General features: G+C 55.4%; 1 protein-coding gene across 1 annotated transcript; it reads right to left on the bottom strand.

The window, feature by feature from the left end:
- Positions 1 to 7348: 7348 nt before the first annotated feature.
- BEAN1 (brain expressed associated with NEDD4 1) lies at positions 7349 to 9316 on the bottom strand. The gene is made up of 2 exons (XM_069456608.1): positions 9204 to 9316; positions 7349 to 7688 (listed from the first exon to the last, which is right to left on the bottom strand). The coding sequence occupies exons 1-2, from the start codon at positions 9314 to 9316 to the stop codon at positions 7349 to 7351; spliced, it is 453 nt and encodes a 150-aa protein (XP_069312709.1).
- Between the last annotated feature and the right edge of the window lie 8235 nt (positions 9317 to 17551).

The raw sequence follows: 17551 nt of genomic DNA, 5'->3' as shown, positions 1-17551 counted from the left end.
CCTTGAACAGTTAGTAAAATAATTGACAAACTTGGAAATGTCAGTCCTCCATTGTTCAGAATATAGTAACAGTAATACATGGCCTGGCTCCCGTGGGCTTGGGGCAGGATTGCTCACCGAAGGCCCCAGGGTCACTGGCACAGCCTTTATTTTCCTAATAACCCCAACCCCGCAGCTCCCCTAAGGCTGGAGTGAGTTTTGTATTCCTCTAGTTTACATAACAGGGTGAACCTGGCAAAAGCTGTCATTAAACAGAAGCCAAGAGAAAGTCTATCTCGTGGAATCCGGAGTTGGTATTGACATTTGCTGCTCTCCACAGGAGCTGTCTTCTTGAATTTCTGTATTTCTTGGGTTTTTCTTCAAGAGTAGTGCGTACCAGACTGGGCTCCGGCAGGTGTCCTGGGAGATGGTTAATAGGTATTCTGAGAAAAGAGGGTTCCTTGGTCTAGGAAGTTTGGGAAACTACCTGTGAACTCTCTCTGAGATGCCCAAGGTACAACAGCCTAGCTAAAACTCAGGAAGTCCTGCGATAAGAATGCCTTTTAAACTTTGTGTAAGCCAGGGGCTCTCACACTGACTTGCCAGTGGAACTCCTTATCTGGGCGCTACCACTGATACTCGCAGAAGCTCTGTTATTTCTGGAACTCAAGCCGGGAATCACTGTTTTCAGCTGATGTGCAGCTGCCCGTGCCTCCAGCTTCTGTGCCCTTTGGGATTCTCCAGCTCAGTGGTTCTCGGACTTTAGCTCACCCGGATCGCAGGGAGGGCTTTTGGAAACCGAGATTGCTGGGGCCCATTCTCACAGTTTCTAACTCAGCAGGGCGGCCGTGGGCCTGGGCATTTGTTTTCTAACAACTTTCCAGCGATGCTGGAGAGGCTGGTCCAGGGACCACCTTTTGGGAACCACCTCTCGAGATTTGTGCTTTCCAGAATCGGACATCCAGGAGTTCAAAGAGGCTTGACGTATGATTCAACCTCCAGTGAGTGCTGGTTATCTTATCTGTCACAACCTCCCAGTGTGGCTGTGAGGAAGACTGACCTGGCATTTGGAAGGAGCTCGGATCAGGGCCTGGTATGCAGCAAATGCCCAATACATGTTAAGTTCAGCCGATGTGCCTGGGAAAATAGGCCGTGGTGCGGCTAGTGGGCTTGGTAACCGCAGGAACTGGCACCTTCCATCGGAGTGGCACAGATGCCTGCTTGAACAGATTAATCTTGACTGACCTTTTAAAGATTTGCATGATAAAAACCACCACAAACAAAGTTAAAAGGTAATCAACAAACTGGGAGAAAATATTCCCAACATATATTATAGACAAAAGGCTAATGTCCCTAAATACCCATAAAGAATTTTTAAAAATGAAGGACAAAGGGTCAAAAATCCAATAGAAAAGTGAGAAAAAGACACAGACAGGGCCGGGCGCGGTGGCTCACGCCTGTAATCCTAGCACTCTGGGAGACCGAGGTGGGCGGATCGTTTGAGCTCAGGAGTTCGAGACCAGCCTGAGCAAGAGCGAGACCCCATCTCTACTAAAAATAGAAAGAAATTATATGGACAGCTAAAAATATATATAGAAAAAATTAGCCGGGTATGGTGGTGCATGCCTGTAGTCCCAGCTACTCGGGAGGCTGAGACAGGAGGATCGCTTGAGCCCAGGAGTTTGAGGTTGCTGTGAGCTAGGCTGATGCCACGGCACTCACTCTAGCCTGGGCAACAGAGTGAGACTCTGTCTCAAAAAAAAAAAAATTATTAAAAAAAAAAAAAAAAAAGACACAGACAGGGCTCTACTTTCCAGCCTGTTGGAATGGCCCCCCCACAGGCTGCAACCCTTTATGAGAAATAAAGCTCTCCTTTCTCTAAAGTATAAACCTCGTTAATTTTTTTAGTTAACACCCACCAGGGGCTCTAGTTGTCCTTTCTCCTCAACCCCAGGACTGAGAAGCTTCCAGGATGGCCTGCTGGAGGTGGGGGGCCGAGGAGGTAGGGGAGCTCACGGAGCTCAGGGGAGGTGCTTGGAGGAGAGGCGTCTGCGCCAGGGCCGGCGGGGCCGGCTGTGCTTCCGGCTTCTGGTCTAAGGATTCCCTGGAGATTGGGGGCCTGGTGTCGGGCAGAGCTGGCTGAGGATGGGGACCCCTCTGCTCTCAGGAGCTGCATGGGGGACCAGGGGCCACTCGCTGCTGCTACCTGAGGGGGTGACCACCTCACCTGGGGAAGGGCCAGGGAGTTAGTTTCCCTTCAGGCTGCTCAGGAAAATGTCCTTGGGGAGCCAGGGTGTCCAGCGTGTCCCCCCTCCCCATGTGATTCTTCTGTTGCTTTTGGTTACTTGTTAACTACTTGATTCATTTGGGACATCTTAGTCCCCAGCATACCTGTGAGCTGCCTGCCACCCCCACCTCTCCCAGGGTGGCCGAGCCCGTGGCAGTGAGAACGCTGGGGCTGGGCGTGGTGGTGCCTAGGACCACCCCCTCGATGCCGTCTCCCCATTGGCCCCGGCAGCCTCCTGAAACATTGCACTTGGTGTTAATTGCATTATTCACACTTCCTGGTCCCTCCAGGGAGTGATGGGCTTAGTGAGAACCTGCTTTCTCTGCGTCAGTGTGATTGTCCTTGGGGACAATGTGGGTGGGACAGGGAGGTGGGGCACTGGAGATCTGCAGGGGCAGCTGTGGCCTGGGGAGGCTGATGGAGCGTTGGCGTCCTGAGGCCCTGAGAAGGAAAGAGTCTGGCTCAAGGTCACCGGTGAGCTGACGACGGAAGCAGAGAAGCTAGACCTCCGGTTCCCAGCGACCAGCCTTCACTCACAGCGGCTCCCAGATTCCAGCCAGAAGACTTGAGGCTGAGCTCAGAGGTCATAGGGAGAGCAGGGGTCGGGGTGCTACCTGGGCCGAGAGTCCCAGGTCTGGAACTCAGGACTTACTGTTGTCAGGTCTGTGTGTGACACACAGGGAGGAACAAACCTGTTTCCCTCAGAATTGAGCCGGACGTCTTGCCAGTTGTCTGCTCCATCACCCCCACCCCCCCCCACGGGCTCCGTGCTGGCGAGCAACCAGCTTGGGCATGACCCTGAGTCCCCAGTCTGGGAGGAATGACTCAGACCCCTGGGGACAGCCCAGGAAGGGCAGGGCTGGGAGGAGGAGGAGGAGGAGGAGGAGCCCAATGTGACATGGCCCTCAGGGAGAAGTCAGTGCCGGACTGGAGCCTCAGGAATAAAACCACGTAATAACCAAACTGTGGGTGGGTGTACTCCTTGGGAGAGCCTCGCACACCCCTAGGTCACAGAGTGTGGAGCTGGGCTGGCTCCCTGCAGCTGGCCACAGGCAGAGGTCCCCCTCCCCTACCCCCACCCCAGGCCACCTTTGCAAAGAGCCAGCTCAGATTCAAGGTGGCGCCCAGGGAGTCACCAACCCGCGGGCCCAGCTGGAGGCTGTTTCTGACTCCTCTTCTCTCTGCTGCTCTCCCCCCGCCCGCCCCCGTGCAACACCAGGTGTGCATGTGTGTGAGTTCTAAGTGAAGGGGCACCAGTGTGTGCGTCAACACTGTCTGAGCAACTGTGCACAAACCCACAGGAGATGGGACACACACGGATGAGTGTGTGTCCAGGGGTGTCTGGAGGAACTTCGTGTGAGGGACCCCTGTGTGTGTGTGGGCTTGGCGGGTGTGACAGCGGATGTTCCATCCTCTGTATCGACCCTCCTTCCTCCCCCTTTGGGTTGACGCCTGCTGCTCACGTGTGGCAGCTGCTGTTGGTGCCCTGTCTGGAGACCCTGGATCTCTCGCCACACCCGTGGATGCTGACCCAGTGGCAGCCATGCTGGCCATTGCAGTGGCTTCATCTGCCAGCGTCTGCGACTCCCCTGCCTGAAGATTTTCTTTGCTCAGAGGAGCCTGCTTGGCCTGCACAAGGGGCAGCCTCCCAGCAGAGATCGCTGAGAGCGGGTGTAGACACGGTCCGTCTCCCTCACCCCGCAGGTGCGTTGACTTCCAGGCTCGTTCTACGCTGCCCCTGCCTGAGGTCAGTGGCCCACAGTGGTGATCTGCTGGGTGACATCCTCACTGGCTCCCTGCCCTTCCTTATGTCCCTGCCCCATTCCCTCTGGGGCTCCTGGGTCACCTCCCTATCCAACCCTTTGTCCCTGGTCCCCAATATCCCAGTGATGCAGTGATGTGGCTTCACTCCTGAGCCCAGGTACCCGGGGTGGTCTCAGCTCCTACCCCTCAGGCCCCAGCACAGAGAAGAGGCCAGTCTCCTTGTGGGAATGTGCAAAGGACCTTGCATGTGGCACCGTGAGTGGACGTACCACAGCACAGGGCACGTCATGGATGGCGGAGACAGGAAGAGCCAAGAGCCCAACAGTTCCACGAGCCTGTGGGATTCTGAGTCTTTGCTGTTGGAGCAGGTGACAATGGCGGGTGGTTCAGGTCGGGGTCAGCAACAGGTTGACACTATGGCTGAGAAGGTTTCTATATTCCTTTCTGGGAGGAGGGGGGGCCCCAGGGCACAGAGGTGGCACCCAAGCCATGCCTGGTGGTGTTTATAAGAACAAAGGAGTGATTGTTTTGCATACAGAGAGGGGGGCACAGGCATCAGGATGTGTCCAGAGGGAGATGCTGGGGGACAGGAGCTCGTCCTAAAAATGGGATGCTCGAATGGGTTTAACCTCATGGAACATCCCAAGGTTGGAAGGCAAGCCCAGGAACATGACAAGTTTTGTCTACAACTATGGGTGTCCGTGGGCAGTCGGTTTCAAAGTGGGAGAAGTGGGGGTTCCTCATTGGAACTGACTCATTGGCTTTGAACAGTGGCACCAGGGAGCCGGCAGGTGGCAGTGTGGGCTCGGAGTGGGGGTGGGGACCCCGCTGGGATAGGGAAGGAGGAGCCAGTGCTTCCCTGCCTCACAGTCACCTTCCCCTCCGCTTGCTCCCTCCTTCAGGGCCACACCCCACTTTCAGAGCACTTGGGAGTCGAGAGCTATGCCAGCGGACTCTGCGTGGGTTCTAGTGGGAGGGCGAGACAGAGACAGGGAACCAGGCTCTGCCAAGACATGGACAGCCAAAGCCACGGTCTTACGGAGGACACAGAAAGGAAGAAGAAAATTTGTGCAGAGCAGGAGAAAACCACTCTTGTCAGCTTCAGTACAGTTTCCTCTCTTTCCTGGTAGTACAAACCCTCAGGGTGCTGGAAGCCAACGGCTGTTCAAGTAAAACGTGTAGTCCCTGATGTTCCTAGAGTCAGCTCCTGAGGTTGATGGCTCATCCTAGCGACATTTACACCAGCCAAGTCTCAGAAATGATGCCATGTTTCAGTGAGATAAAAAAAAAAAAAAAAAAAACCCTCCTGTAAGGCACTGACTACCCAAATATCCATATCAACAGGAAAATGACAAAATGACAAGGCTTCAGCGATGCCTGATCTTGAGCAGTAAAGGGCAGGGCTTGCTAGCTACAGGTTTATTTTCCCTTTGTCGCATTTTGACGTTTCCTTACAAGTCGCAGAAGGTGCGAACCCCCAGGTACTTCTTAAAAGTGCTACTTCTTGCTACATTTTTATTGATATGACATTTATTTTGAACACAGAAAAGATACATTGTTGCTTATTCAGTGCCCGTCCAGGAACAAGAAAAGCTGTTCAGCTCCATCCCTCAAACACTGATGAGTAGGTAGGGGAATTTTATCTTTTTATTCCCCCCCTCCCCCAGCACGCTCTAGAAATTGCAGAAGCAGGATGCAGTTTTTTAAAAGAGTCTCATCCCTGGAGTGCATTTAAAAGGCTATACAGTACAATGGACAGATATTTTTTGCCTAGAAAACAGTACACCACAAAGGCGTAACTGTGCAGAACTGCTTGTAAACACGGTCCCTCCCCCAGGTGTCTGGGGCTCCAGGACACAGCACACAGGATGCTACAGAACCTCTGGGTGGCTTCCCTCCAGCTCCGTACCAGAAGAAATGCTATTTCTACAGAAAATAAAATTCATCCTTGCCACCCCTCTGTTTAAGAAAGGGATTACTGAATTGTCTTAGCCCTTTGTTGGAGGAATTGAGATGGGGGGAAGAGGGTGGATGGGGTGCTATCGTTTAAGGACAGGGTGATGGCTGCTGGCGATGCTGGCAGGGACACTCCTCACTGATCCGTGGCTGCCACCCTGGGCAGGCTGGGTCTTCAGGAATCACCTCCGTTACCTGCATGGTCTTTGCTGGAAATTGTTGGGGCTCCTGGGCCAAGATCTGAGCCTTTCCACAACCAGGCTGACCCCACCAAGCCTCTTCTGTGGTGGGACGCTGGCAGTGAGACCGAGACACAACCACTGGTCCTCTCGTGGTGGTGTGGTGGTATCTATGGGGCTCACATCCCCTTTATTTTGTCTCTGCGGACACCCTGGAGGGGCAAGGCCAGAACACGTCGACTCACCATTTCCAGCTAAGCTGCCACCCAGGAGGACAGCACCAGCCCTGGGGTCCGGCTCCGTGCATTCGAGCTCAAGCCACAGTGGTCGGCTGGGCAGAGGCTGAGCAAGGGGCCACTTCTCTGCCTTGGTGCGGTGTCCAGGCAGCATTGCGGTGAGGCACCTGGAGAAGGGCAATGGCCTCATCTTCCTTGCGGACCCTCCGTCCTGGGCAGTGGTTGGACTGACAAGGGAACAGCTGTAACCCATGACCACAGCCACCCACCTGCCAGGGCCCTGTTCCTCCCCTGCAGCTTCTGAGATAACCCCACTAGCACCACCAGACTGAGGGTGCTGGGTTAGGGAGGGGGCCTGGTGGGCTGTGAGGGCCTCCAGGTTGTACCTGAGCCCCCAGACCTGTGTCCCCAACCCTGTAAGTGGCAGGGTGGTGATGTTGTGGCTCTTCTGCCCTTGAATTGAGAGATAGGCACAGCACACAGTGGCCTCTCACTGGGGCCTGTCCCACCTCCCAGGAGGACAAGCCAGCCCTGGGGTCGGGCTTGGGGCAGGCAGCTGACCTGGATGGTCGAGTAGTTTCTGGAGGCAGAACGAGAATTTGGGCACAGACTGCCGGGTGAGGGCAGGACAAACAGGCCCGGGGAGAGGGCAGAGAGAGCCCCGTTCTTGTTTCGCTCGTCTTCCCCCAGCACTGTCCACAGAGGCACAACCAACGGGCTGGGAGGAAGAGGTGGGAAGCCGCAGGTGGGTCTTGTGTGGGTGCGGTGGGCCTGTGTGTGCACACGTCTACACACAGGTGAGGCATGTCTAGCTCTGTGTGTGCACATGGGGTATGTCAGTGTATATGTCTCTGTGTATACAAGTCTCATGTGTGTGTGTGTGTGTTTGTGCCTGTAGGATGTGGCTAAGCCTGGCAGGACCTGCAGACCCTGGCCGGCCGGGCCACTCACATGATCCTCTCTGGGCCAGAGGCGGGGGCCCGGGTTGGGGTGGGTGAGTCCTGGGAGCCCCTCGGCCCTGGTCCTGGTCCCGGCAGTGGCAGCAGGCCCGATGGGGGGCCCGGCCCACACACGGCCTCGTAAGGGGGCAGGGTGTCCATGGAGATGGTGCGGACGCCACTGTGGCCTGGGGTCCTCTGCTCCTGCTGGTGTTGGCTGGGGCCATCGCCGTTGCCCGAGTCCAGGGTGCCACCCAGCGTGGAGCAGGAGTCCGTCAGCGAGTAGGGCGGTGGCGCGTCCGTGGGGACGTACAGCTGAGTGGCCCCTGGCCCCGTGCACTCCTCGTAGCTGCGGGATAAGAGGCTCTCTCAGTGCCCTACGGAGCCTGCGCCTTAGGGCTGGGTGTGGGGGTGTCTCCCTAAGGGCTGGGGGCCTGTCTGCAGGGACAAGCTGCCTTGGCTGTGGATCCTGTCCCCTGCTGGGCCCTGTGTGTGGGTGGGGGTGGCAGGAGTGACCTCAGGCTGCCAGACACCCATTGGCCTTAAGTCACTCCAAAGCTGCCCTTCCAGGTTTAGGAAAGAGTTGATGGGTCCCTCTGAACCATGATGCAGAGCAAAGATGCCCCCACTGCCCCGGGCAGGGCCGACGACAGTGCCCTTCCCAGGGCCTCGGGGGCCCAGCCGGCCCCTCCGCACACAGGCAGGTTTCCCGTGTCAGCCTGTCCTCCCGGGTCATGTCCTCTCATCCTCTCGGCACTGGTACCTTGCCACCCATGACCTTGGGGCAGTGATTTTTTTTGTTTGTTTGTTTGTTGTTTTTTTTTTTTTTTTTGAGACAGAGTCTCACTCTGTTGCCCAGGCTAGAGTGAGTGCCGTGGCGTCAGCCTAGCTCACAGCAACCTCAAACTCCTGAGCTCAAGCAATCCTACTGCCTCAGCCTCCCGAGTAGCTGGGACTACAGACATGCACCACCATGCCCGGCTAATTTTTTCTATATATATTTTTAGCTGTCCATATAATTTCTTTCTATTTTTAGAGGTGGGGTCTCGCTCTTGCTCAGGCTGGTCTCGAACTCCTGAGCTCAAACGATCCGCCCACCTCGGCCTCCCAGAGTGCTAGGATTACAGGCGTGAGCCACCGCGCCCGGCCTTGGGGCAGTGATAATGACGGTGGTAGGCAGGGCCAGCCTGTGTCGGGTGCCACGTGCCGGGTGCGCTGCCGAGCGTTTCACCTGCACGATTCCATGTCATTTGCATAACTGTCCTCTGGGGCAGGTGTTATTACTATGGCCATTTTAGCAATGGAGAAGCAGGCACAGAGAGATTAAATAACTCGCTTACGATCACACAAGAGAGGATTTCCAGGGTGAGTCAACCCGGGGCCATGAGATGCCAGCATGTGTGTTCGTATCCTCTTTGCCACCCTGGTCCTTGGTGTTACTTACAGAAGCAAAATGAATTTTTTCCTTAGCGGGGAGTTGATCCCATGGGCCCTGAAATAACCTAACAGCACATTGGCCCAACCTCCCAGGGAGACACCCGGAGGAACAGACCCCCAGGGGGCTCAGGACAGCTGCCGTGGAACCCCTGAAACTGCAGGGCCATTCCTGGCAGGCCTGCTCATGGCCTGAAGGAGCTGAGCTTGTCTCTTCCTTTTCTAGCACTCCCTGGTGGCATCTGCTGAGTCACAGACTGCCTCAGGGGACCTGCTTGGTCAGGAGGGGTGAGGAGATGGCCACGGCCACCATGCAGATCTTTCCTGCATTTATCCCATGTGGAGAGGTACCACCGTTTTCCATGGTAGGGGTGTCCTCGTGTCCAGGGCCCCGCCCTCTCATGCCACTTTGCCCACGTGGCCTCCTTACCCGGGAGGAGAGTCTGGGTACAGCTCCCGGAGCACCGTGGCATCCATGTCCCCGTCAGAGCTGACGTCCAAGGGTGGGGGCCAGTCCTCCGTGGCGCTGCAGGCATAGCGCATCCTGCGGCTCGAGCGGCTGTATGTGTGTCCGTCAGACACTGCAGGGGACAGACCATCAGCCTGGGCCTCAGGCCAGTACCCAGGCATGGCCCTTACGAGTCTACCTGAGACCACTGAGGCTCCCGTCTCCCCTTACCAGGCATAGCTGCCTTTGTCCCTCAGAGGCAGCCCCAGAACGTGGGTGCCATTGCAAGGCTGGGCATGAGGTCGCAGCGAGGAAGCAGAGCTGGCTCTGTCTGGGTGGGACTCCCAGGGCGGTGGCAGCCTGCCCTGGGAACAGCCTGGTACTGGGTTGTGTGTTGTGAGCTTTGACAGAGGTAGCTCTGCGGCTGTGGGAGCACTTTGATTAGCCTGGAGGTCAGTGAGGGCTTCCTGGAGGAGGCACTGCTGGAGCTGAGTCTTGTCTAGGAATTAGCCAGGGGAAGAGGGAAGGCCGGGAGGAGGGAACTGATCAGCTTGAGCCAAGGAGGGAGATGAGAAGTGTGGTATGAACAGGGAGCTTTGAGCTGTGGAGTCGGGCTGGGGCATGAAAAATGGGCAGGGGTGTAGAAGGAATGAAGGCTGCAGAGAACCCTGGGATCAACCCCTTACCCCAACCACACACTATTCCCTTTAGTTCCACATACTGCATTCTCCTCTGGGGTTTCTAACCACATATTAGCACATCAAAGGTTCTGAAAAGTCCTGCATCAAAGAAACACATTTAACTGTGCTTGTCCAGCATTTGACCACAGAATCTTACTTTCTTAGACCTAGTAACACTGCTTAGGAAATGCCACTGGAGTACAATCTACTCATTCTACAGCTGAGGTTCAGGGAGGCTTGGTGACTTGCTGGAGGACACACAGTGAGCAGTAGGGCCAGAGGGCCGTGGATGTCTTTGCTCCTCACTGTCTAAGCTCTCCACCCCCCAGTTTCTGATAGGTCTAGTGGCAGCTGGGAACAGTGGAACCTGCAGAGATGGCTGGGGCATGAGGTCTCCCCAGCCGCAGGGCTCCCGAGTGACTCCTCCCCTCCGGGGGTGGGGCTTGGCATCAGGGGCGGGGCTCTGACCTCTCCTTGCTGTGGGTGGCCATCCCCATTCTACAGTCTGAGAAGCTGAGGCTCGGGGTTACAAGCCTGGTAAAACGTGGAGCTGGAATTCACGCAGTTTGTATAACCCCAAAGGCTGCTCTCCCACTTCCCTAATCTCTTTTTCCCACTCTTGATACAAAGTGAGTGGAAAACTCTAGATATGAAACTGCAGGTATAATATGGACACTGAGAAAGTTCTCAGATGAAAATATTATAAACATGTTAACGGTGGCTCTGTCCAGATGACAGGATCATGACCTTTATTTTCTTCTTCATACCGCCTGGATTTTTCAGGTTTTCTACAGCGAGCGCACATTACTTTTCCACTAGGAAAAATGAACCCAATAACACATGCTGTAAAAAAGGCAGCTGAGGTGATACTTGTTTCCCCTCAGGGCTTCAGCTGAAAGATGGAATTTTTGGAGGGACTTCTGGAAGGAACTAAGGAAAGATGAAAGCACAAGGACAATACGGCGAGGCCAGAAGTTGAACCAGGGCTGCTGGGCTCTGGTATGGGGTCCTGTCCTTGGCCACCGTTGCCAGGGAAGGGTCTCTGGGCTCAGGGACGAGTTCCACCTGCAGGGCAGGAGGCTGTGGCCCACACACAGGGATTCCTCGGGAAAGCGAGGGCTGTTTCCTGGCCCTGAGTGGGGTGGCTGTGGTGGCATCCCTGACAGCTGGGGGCTCAACCAAACTGTGTTTACTGTCCCCTCTTGGGCTGCTTTTTCTTGGGCCTCCCAGAGGCTGAGAGTCTTGGGGAAATGGAGCCCATCCTGAGGTGTTGCTCGGCCCCCAAGTCTGAGATGAATGACCAAGTTCAGCCCTAGACATCGGCTGGGCAGGGCCCCGTGGGACGGCTACAAAGAAAGCAGCCCCCTGTCCCCCATTTCAGCTTCCCGGATTCCTTCCTTTCCCTTCTCTCCTGACTGCCCTGTCGGCACAGACCCACATGGGGAGGACTCTGGAAGCCCTGCTTCCTCCCTCATGGAAGGTGCAATCTTCCTGGCCTCCTCCTTACCAAGATTAAGAAATGCCTTGGTTCATTATTCGGCCCCAATCCAAGGTGGTCCTTTGAGAGGCTCTGGGAGACGGCGGAAGAGGAACTCGCACCCAGAGCACCTACTGTGCTCCGCATCCATGAGCTCCCCCTCTCCCAGATGGGGAAACTGAGGGGCGAAGTCACCTGGCTTGTCTGCCTGCAGAGTCCTCGGCTTCCGGGGAGATGCGGGCACTGGGCTGGCTGAGTTTCCACGTTGGTTTTATTACTGCCGGCCTTTCTCTTCAATCCTCTGTTGGGCAGAGCGCTAACCTGCTGTGTCTTTCTTCGATGGTGGCCGCTTGCTCCCTGACTTGTCCCCGTGATCTCCCTCTGTGTCTTATCCTGACTCCTGCTCTCCTGGTTCTCCTACCTGCCTTCTCAGAGGGGCGGCACCCGGGTCAGAGCAGCATCTACGCTGGCCGTGGGTGTGTCTGCTGGACGCTGCCCTGAGCCCCTGGGGTGGCTCCACAGGTGACTCCCTCGCCCCTCCGACCTCGGGGCTGTGCAGGGGGCAGCCTGTGGGCACCCAGCTCAGGCTGCCTGGGCTCACGTCTGGCACCCGCCATTGGCTGGCTAGGTGGCCCCAGGCCTGTCACTTAACCACTCCAACCTCAGCTTCTGACCTGCGAATGGGAATGGTGATAAAATGTAGCCACTCCCTAGGACCATGGGGAGGACTTTGCACGGAGAGATGATGCACAGAAAGTGCCCCTCACGCACTGGCCGTCGCCACCCGGCCTCTGTTCGCTGCTTCACGTACCCCTCAATTCCTTCCTTAACCAGTTCCCTCTGTGAAACGCGAGAGGAAATGCCCCAAACCGGCTGGTTAATCAGGATGTCTTGGGGGCGGGGAGGAGGGCCGATGGCGTCCAGTTGGATCTATTTTTAACGTGTTTCCTTTCTTTCTTTTTCCCAAACTCTTCCTGCCCTGGAGGGGGACAGCCCCTCAGATCCTGTCATGGCTCTGGATCCCAGGAGTCACTTCATCCGCAGTGCGAAGGGGCCTCCCTGCCTGGTGGGTGGCCGCAGATGAGCAGGGATGGGGGTAGGGTGGGGGGGTTGAGGGGGGCGGGGGGGGGCCTGGCTTTTTCCTGCCATTGAAAATTGTCTGAAAATTGAATGCAAGTGAGTTCCTTCCTGCTGCTTTTAGACCACTGGCCCTTCCAGGAATCAGACAGAATCAGGTGGCTGCATTCTGTAAAAAGTTCAGGGGTTCTGGCCAGAGGGACACTTCTGGGACTGGTCACCCAAGAATTAGCCATCAAGTCTGTTTAAGGGTGGTTCTAATAATTGGGAGACCCTCAAATCAGTGCTATTCGCACTCTGCAGGCTCTCTGGGGACAGCTTTAATTCACTCATCATTCATTCCGTCCATTCGTCTGTCCACGTATTCATATACCCACCCCCTCAGCCGCCTGCCCTCCTCTCTCTCCACCTTCCCACCCCTCCACCCACCCATACTTCTATCCACCCACTCAATCCACCCATCTATCCGTCCCTCTGTTGCCTATTCCTCTACCTCTCCATTCATCCACCCTTCTGTCTACCCATTTGTCCACTCGTCCCCTCCACCCATCCGTCTCCCCATCCTCCCACTGATTCTTCCACTCAGTCCCCCATCATCCACCCCTGCATCCCTCCATCCCTCCCTCCTTCCCTCCATCCAGGCACCTGCTGGACCGGCAAGGCAGGGGCCGGGGAGTACTGACACATTCTCCTCTGACCTTCAGCTTCCCTCTGAGTTCCTCTCCTGGCAGACAACAGGGCTTCTCATGCCACAGGCAACGTTACAGTGGGCACCTGTGAGCCTTCCTGATCACCCACGACTTCTAGGATGCCTTCCCTGACCGCCTTGCCCCACCCATGGCAGAGCTGCCTGCTCCTTGATGCCTCCTAGGGTGCAATCACAACTGGACGGGAGGCCCAGGGCCCAGGGCCCAGGGCGGGCGGCAGCTCACCATAGCCGAGCTCGTACTCTCGGTGTCGGTGCCGCCGGCGGTGGTGGTGGTGGTGATGGTGGCGGCGGTGGCGGTGGTGCCGCCGCTGGAGCCGGGCCTGCCTGTCCCTGCGGATGCTGCCCACGATGATGGTGATGCAGGAGAGGATGATGACCACCCCTATGACGGCACTTGCCACCAGCACGGGAGACACAAGCAGATGGCTGTGCTCTGAGCTCTCTGAGAATGTCGGGTAGAAGTAGCTGGTGCGGTTGTATCGCGCTACTGTGGACAGAGAGAGAGGACACTGAGCTGGGGCCCAGGCCCGCCACACACCCTCCTCCTCCACCCCTGCTGCCCTGTGAGTTCTCCACCCCTGAATAAATGGAGGACAGTCTGGGGCCAGGCCCACAGGTTCTATCCTGGCCACTCCTGGCAGGGATGAAGGGAGCAGCGCCTCACCCTGCTGCCTGCAGGAGCTTCTGGGAGAGGGGCCTGGCCGCCTGTCCACTTCTGTGAAGCCCTAGGAGCTCTATAACTCACTCTCAGGTAGGAAAAGGGAAACTCAGAGAGGGCAGTGGACTTGTCCGAGGTCACACAGCATTTTAGTGGCAGAGGCTTCAATCCAAGACTCTCAGTGCTAGACGAGGAGTCTATGCCACCAAGACGTGAGTTGGAAAGGTCAACGTGACTTTACCAATGTCTTGGGAAGGGTTCGGGGGAAGGGAGAAGAGTATGAGGAACAACTCTGCTGGCCTCAGGCAGGCCTGGGGGGTTGGATCGGATCAGGGCAGGTTTCCCAGAGGAGGTGAAGCAGAGGTGATCGTGGAGGGTGAGAACGGGTTAGCTCAGGGAAGGCAGGGGGAGACATCCAGGCAGAACAGAGGCACAGAGGTGGGAGGGGACTTCCGGGAAGTGGTGTGGTGTGTGAGACAAGGGGAGGGGGCAAGGACCTCCTCTAGGGCTAACAGCTGGGTCCCTGACAGCTCTACGGAAGGAAGCTCCTGGGAACCGGTGACTTTGTCCCCCCAGGGCCCTAGGTGTATGGGGTCCCGGGGAGGGGTCAGAGTCAGCCAGGGGCAGCCACAGGCACCCACTGCCTCCCTCAGGGACAGATGGCAGCTCGTTAGTGAGTGCCTTGGAGCACCACTTAATTCCCTCCATCTCATCCCCACGGGGGATGCAGTTCTCTCCTGTTACAGATGTGTGAACTGAGGCTCAGCACTGGTGAGTGACCGGCCCGTGGTCCCCCAGCTACTCTGTGGCAGAGCCATGCTAGAACCCAGGTCTGGCTTCAAAGTCCAGGGCTCACCTTCCAGTGTCCCCTGCCCTAGGTTTGGGTCCTTCCTGAGGTCGCCAGCCTGATCTCTGGGCAGCAGCAGGGAGCCAGCTTCAGACACTCCATGGACCCCAGGGGCAGAAACAAGCATGGGGAGATGCCAGATCATTCCTAGGCCCTGTTCTGAGAGGTCCCCTTGCCTGTTCTCCCAGAGCCCGTGTCCAGGCCCCTGCTTTGCACTGGTTGCACATGATCATGTGTGGTTTCCGTGACTTCTGTTTGATCACTCTGTGTGTTCTCAAATGCTGCAATGGGGCTGGGCACACCAAGGTGCCCAGTGCGTGTATTGAATGAGTGGCACCAGACACGAGACCAGATGGGGAATGGGCAGGGAGGCCTTGAGCTGTCTCAGGGGAATGAGGCCTCTGTCAAGCAGGGTTTGGGTGGCCGCCTGCAGAGTAGGTGTAGGAGGGCTACCAGCTGTAGGAGGGCTTTCCCCCCCCCCAGGTGAGGGCCTGGACATCTACCAATCAGAGGTTGAACACTCAGCTGTGGTTGCTTCCCCCTCCCCATCCCTTCCTAGCACTGGCTCCAAAAGCCTCAATCACATTCAGCCTGTGGCAGGGACAGGTGTTAATGCACAAATGCAGGCCCTTAGCTGGGGCTAGAAACATGCCCTGGGGGTATTTCTGGCTCACGCTGATGGTTCTTGCAGCCTTCTGATCTTCATCAGGAGAGGCTGGCTCAGAGGATGGGCCAGTTTGTCATCCCAGCCTGAGATCCAAGCCTTTGCTGAAGTTCACTGTAAGATGCTCCCCTGCAGAGCGAAATGCTAGGGAGAAGGAGCTCCCCGTGGCTTTGGCTGATTCTGAACTCTGACTAAGCAAGCTGGGGTAAGTGGATTCCTGGGATTCTTTGAGGGCTGAACACAGGCCACTGTTTTCAGGGCCCCTACTATATGTAGGATCAGTGCTAAGAGCTCACTTTATCCTTGGAGCTATGTTCATCCAATTCTCCCCATTTTACAGGTGAGGACACTGAGGCTCAAAGATGTTAAATGACTTACCCACAGTCATATAGCTAGTATAAGAACAAGCCAGACCCTCTCTGGGCTTTGGTCTCCCAACTAAACCATAAGGAGTCACATAAGCAGCTCTCTAATGTGCAACAACAATAGCACAAAAAGGGGGAAGAGGGAATAGAGTTGTATAGGAGTAACTGGAGAAACTTAATTATCTTAGTATAAATACAAAGTAGGTTCTGATAAGTTAAGATGTATATGGTAAGTCCTAGAGCAATCACTAAGGACATAACTCAAAAATAGTGAAAAAGTCACTGAAGGAATTAAAATATTACACTATAAAATATTCACTTAAAGCAAAAAGGAGAAATAGAGGAACAAAATACACAAGACATATATAAGACAAAAAGTAAAATAGCAGATGTAAATTGGACAACTTCTATGAAATGTACAAATTCCTAAAAGGACATAACACTAAGGAAACAGACTCAAGAAGAAACAGATACTTTGAATAGACCCAAAACAAGTAAAGAGATTGAATTAGTAATATTAAAAAAACCCCAAAACTTTCTACAAGAAAAGCCCAGGACCAGGGAGCTTCACTGGTGAATTCTACCAAACATTTAAAGAATAGGCCAGGCGCGGTGGCTCACGGCTGTAATCCTAGCACTCTGGGAGGCCGAGGCGGGAGGGTCTTTTGAGCTCAGGAGTTTGAGACCAGCCTGAGCAAGAGCGAGACCCCCGTCTCTACTGAAAATAGAAAGAAATTAGTTGGAAAACTAAAAATATATAGAAAAAATTAGCCGGGCATGGTGGTGCATGCCTGTAGTCCCAGCTACTCGGGAGGCTGAGGCAGTAGGATCGCTTGAGCCCAGGAGTTGGAGGTTGCTGTGAGCTAGGCTGACGCCATGGCACTCTAGCCCGGGCAGAGCGAAGACTCTGTCTCAAAAAAAAAATAAATAAATAAATAAAGAATAAATAATAACTTTAATGGGTGCAGGTTTTTAGTTTGGGAAGGTGAGAAAAGTTCTGGAGAGGGATGGTGGTGATGGTCTCACAATGTCACTGAACTATACACTTAAAAATGGTTAAAATGGTACATTCTATGTTATATATATTTTACCACAATAAGAAAAGCTAAAAAAAGAAATAATACCAATGTCACAATTTTTTCTAAAAAATGGAAGAGGAGAGAACACTTGTCAACTCATTCTGTCACCTTCAGAGCCAAGGGCGGGACCTGGGAGTGTCAGGGACACCAGCTGTCCGTGGGGAGGGTGGGAGCGTGTGGGGCTCACTCTGCAGTGGACTAGTGGGCTGGCTCCAAGAATCTTGCCACCAGCAGGGATCTGGAATGTTCTGTTCTGACCCCAGCTGCTGCAGGGGTTTGGGACACACTGTCACTCCACGATCCAAGGCAGACATGCTGCTAGAGAGCTGGCCATGGCAGGGTTGCAGGTGCCCTGTGTGTGTGTGTGCGCGCCTGCCCTGTGCAGCATGCAGAACCTGCCACCGACGGGCCAGCCCCACAGGGTCGCCTTGGAGACGCCCCTCCCTTCACCTGCCTGAGCAGCAGATGAGAGCCTCACCCTCGCCTGGCAGCCCCAGGCTCTCCACCAGCTGGGCAGGAGATGGCATCAGCCGCGCCTGCGGACGGGGCCAGTTGGCACAGGCATCTGCCTCCGTGGCCGGCTGGGACATTAATCTCCCCGTCACTGCAACCCGCAGAGGTAGGCGCTGCTTTAAATTATGAGGGAAACTCTTCCAATTTCCAAACCCAGGGCCCATTTTATCAACAAGATAAATATGACTGCAGAGAAATAACACGATGACAGCCCCCTCTTTCCAACCCTTGGCCTCCCTGTCCCTCTGCCCCAGCTGCAGC

The sequence above is a fragment of the Eulemur rufifrons genome, chromosome 23 (genome assembly GCF_041146395.1).
Source record: "Eulemur rufifrons isolate Redbay chromosome 23, OSU_ERuf_1, whole genome shotgun sequence".
NCBI lineage: Eukaryota > Metazoa > Chordata > Mammalia > Primates > Lemuridae > Eulemur > Eulemur rufifrons.
The sequence above is the reverse complement of the archived record's forward strand: the minus strand, read 5'-3'. Positions and strand labels throughout refer to the sequence as shown.

Bases quoted from the DNA above. Each gene is read 5' to 3' on its own strand.
- BEAN1 (XM_069456608.1), bottom strand. From the start codon at position 9,316: ATGCGCTATGCCTGCAGCGCCACGGAGGACTGGCCCCCACCCTTGGAC. The intron at 7,689-9,203 runs GTAAGGAGGCCA...CTTATCCCGCAG, and splicing joins TACCCAGACTCTCCTCCCGG to CTACGAGGAGTGCACGGGGC.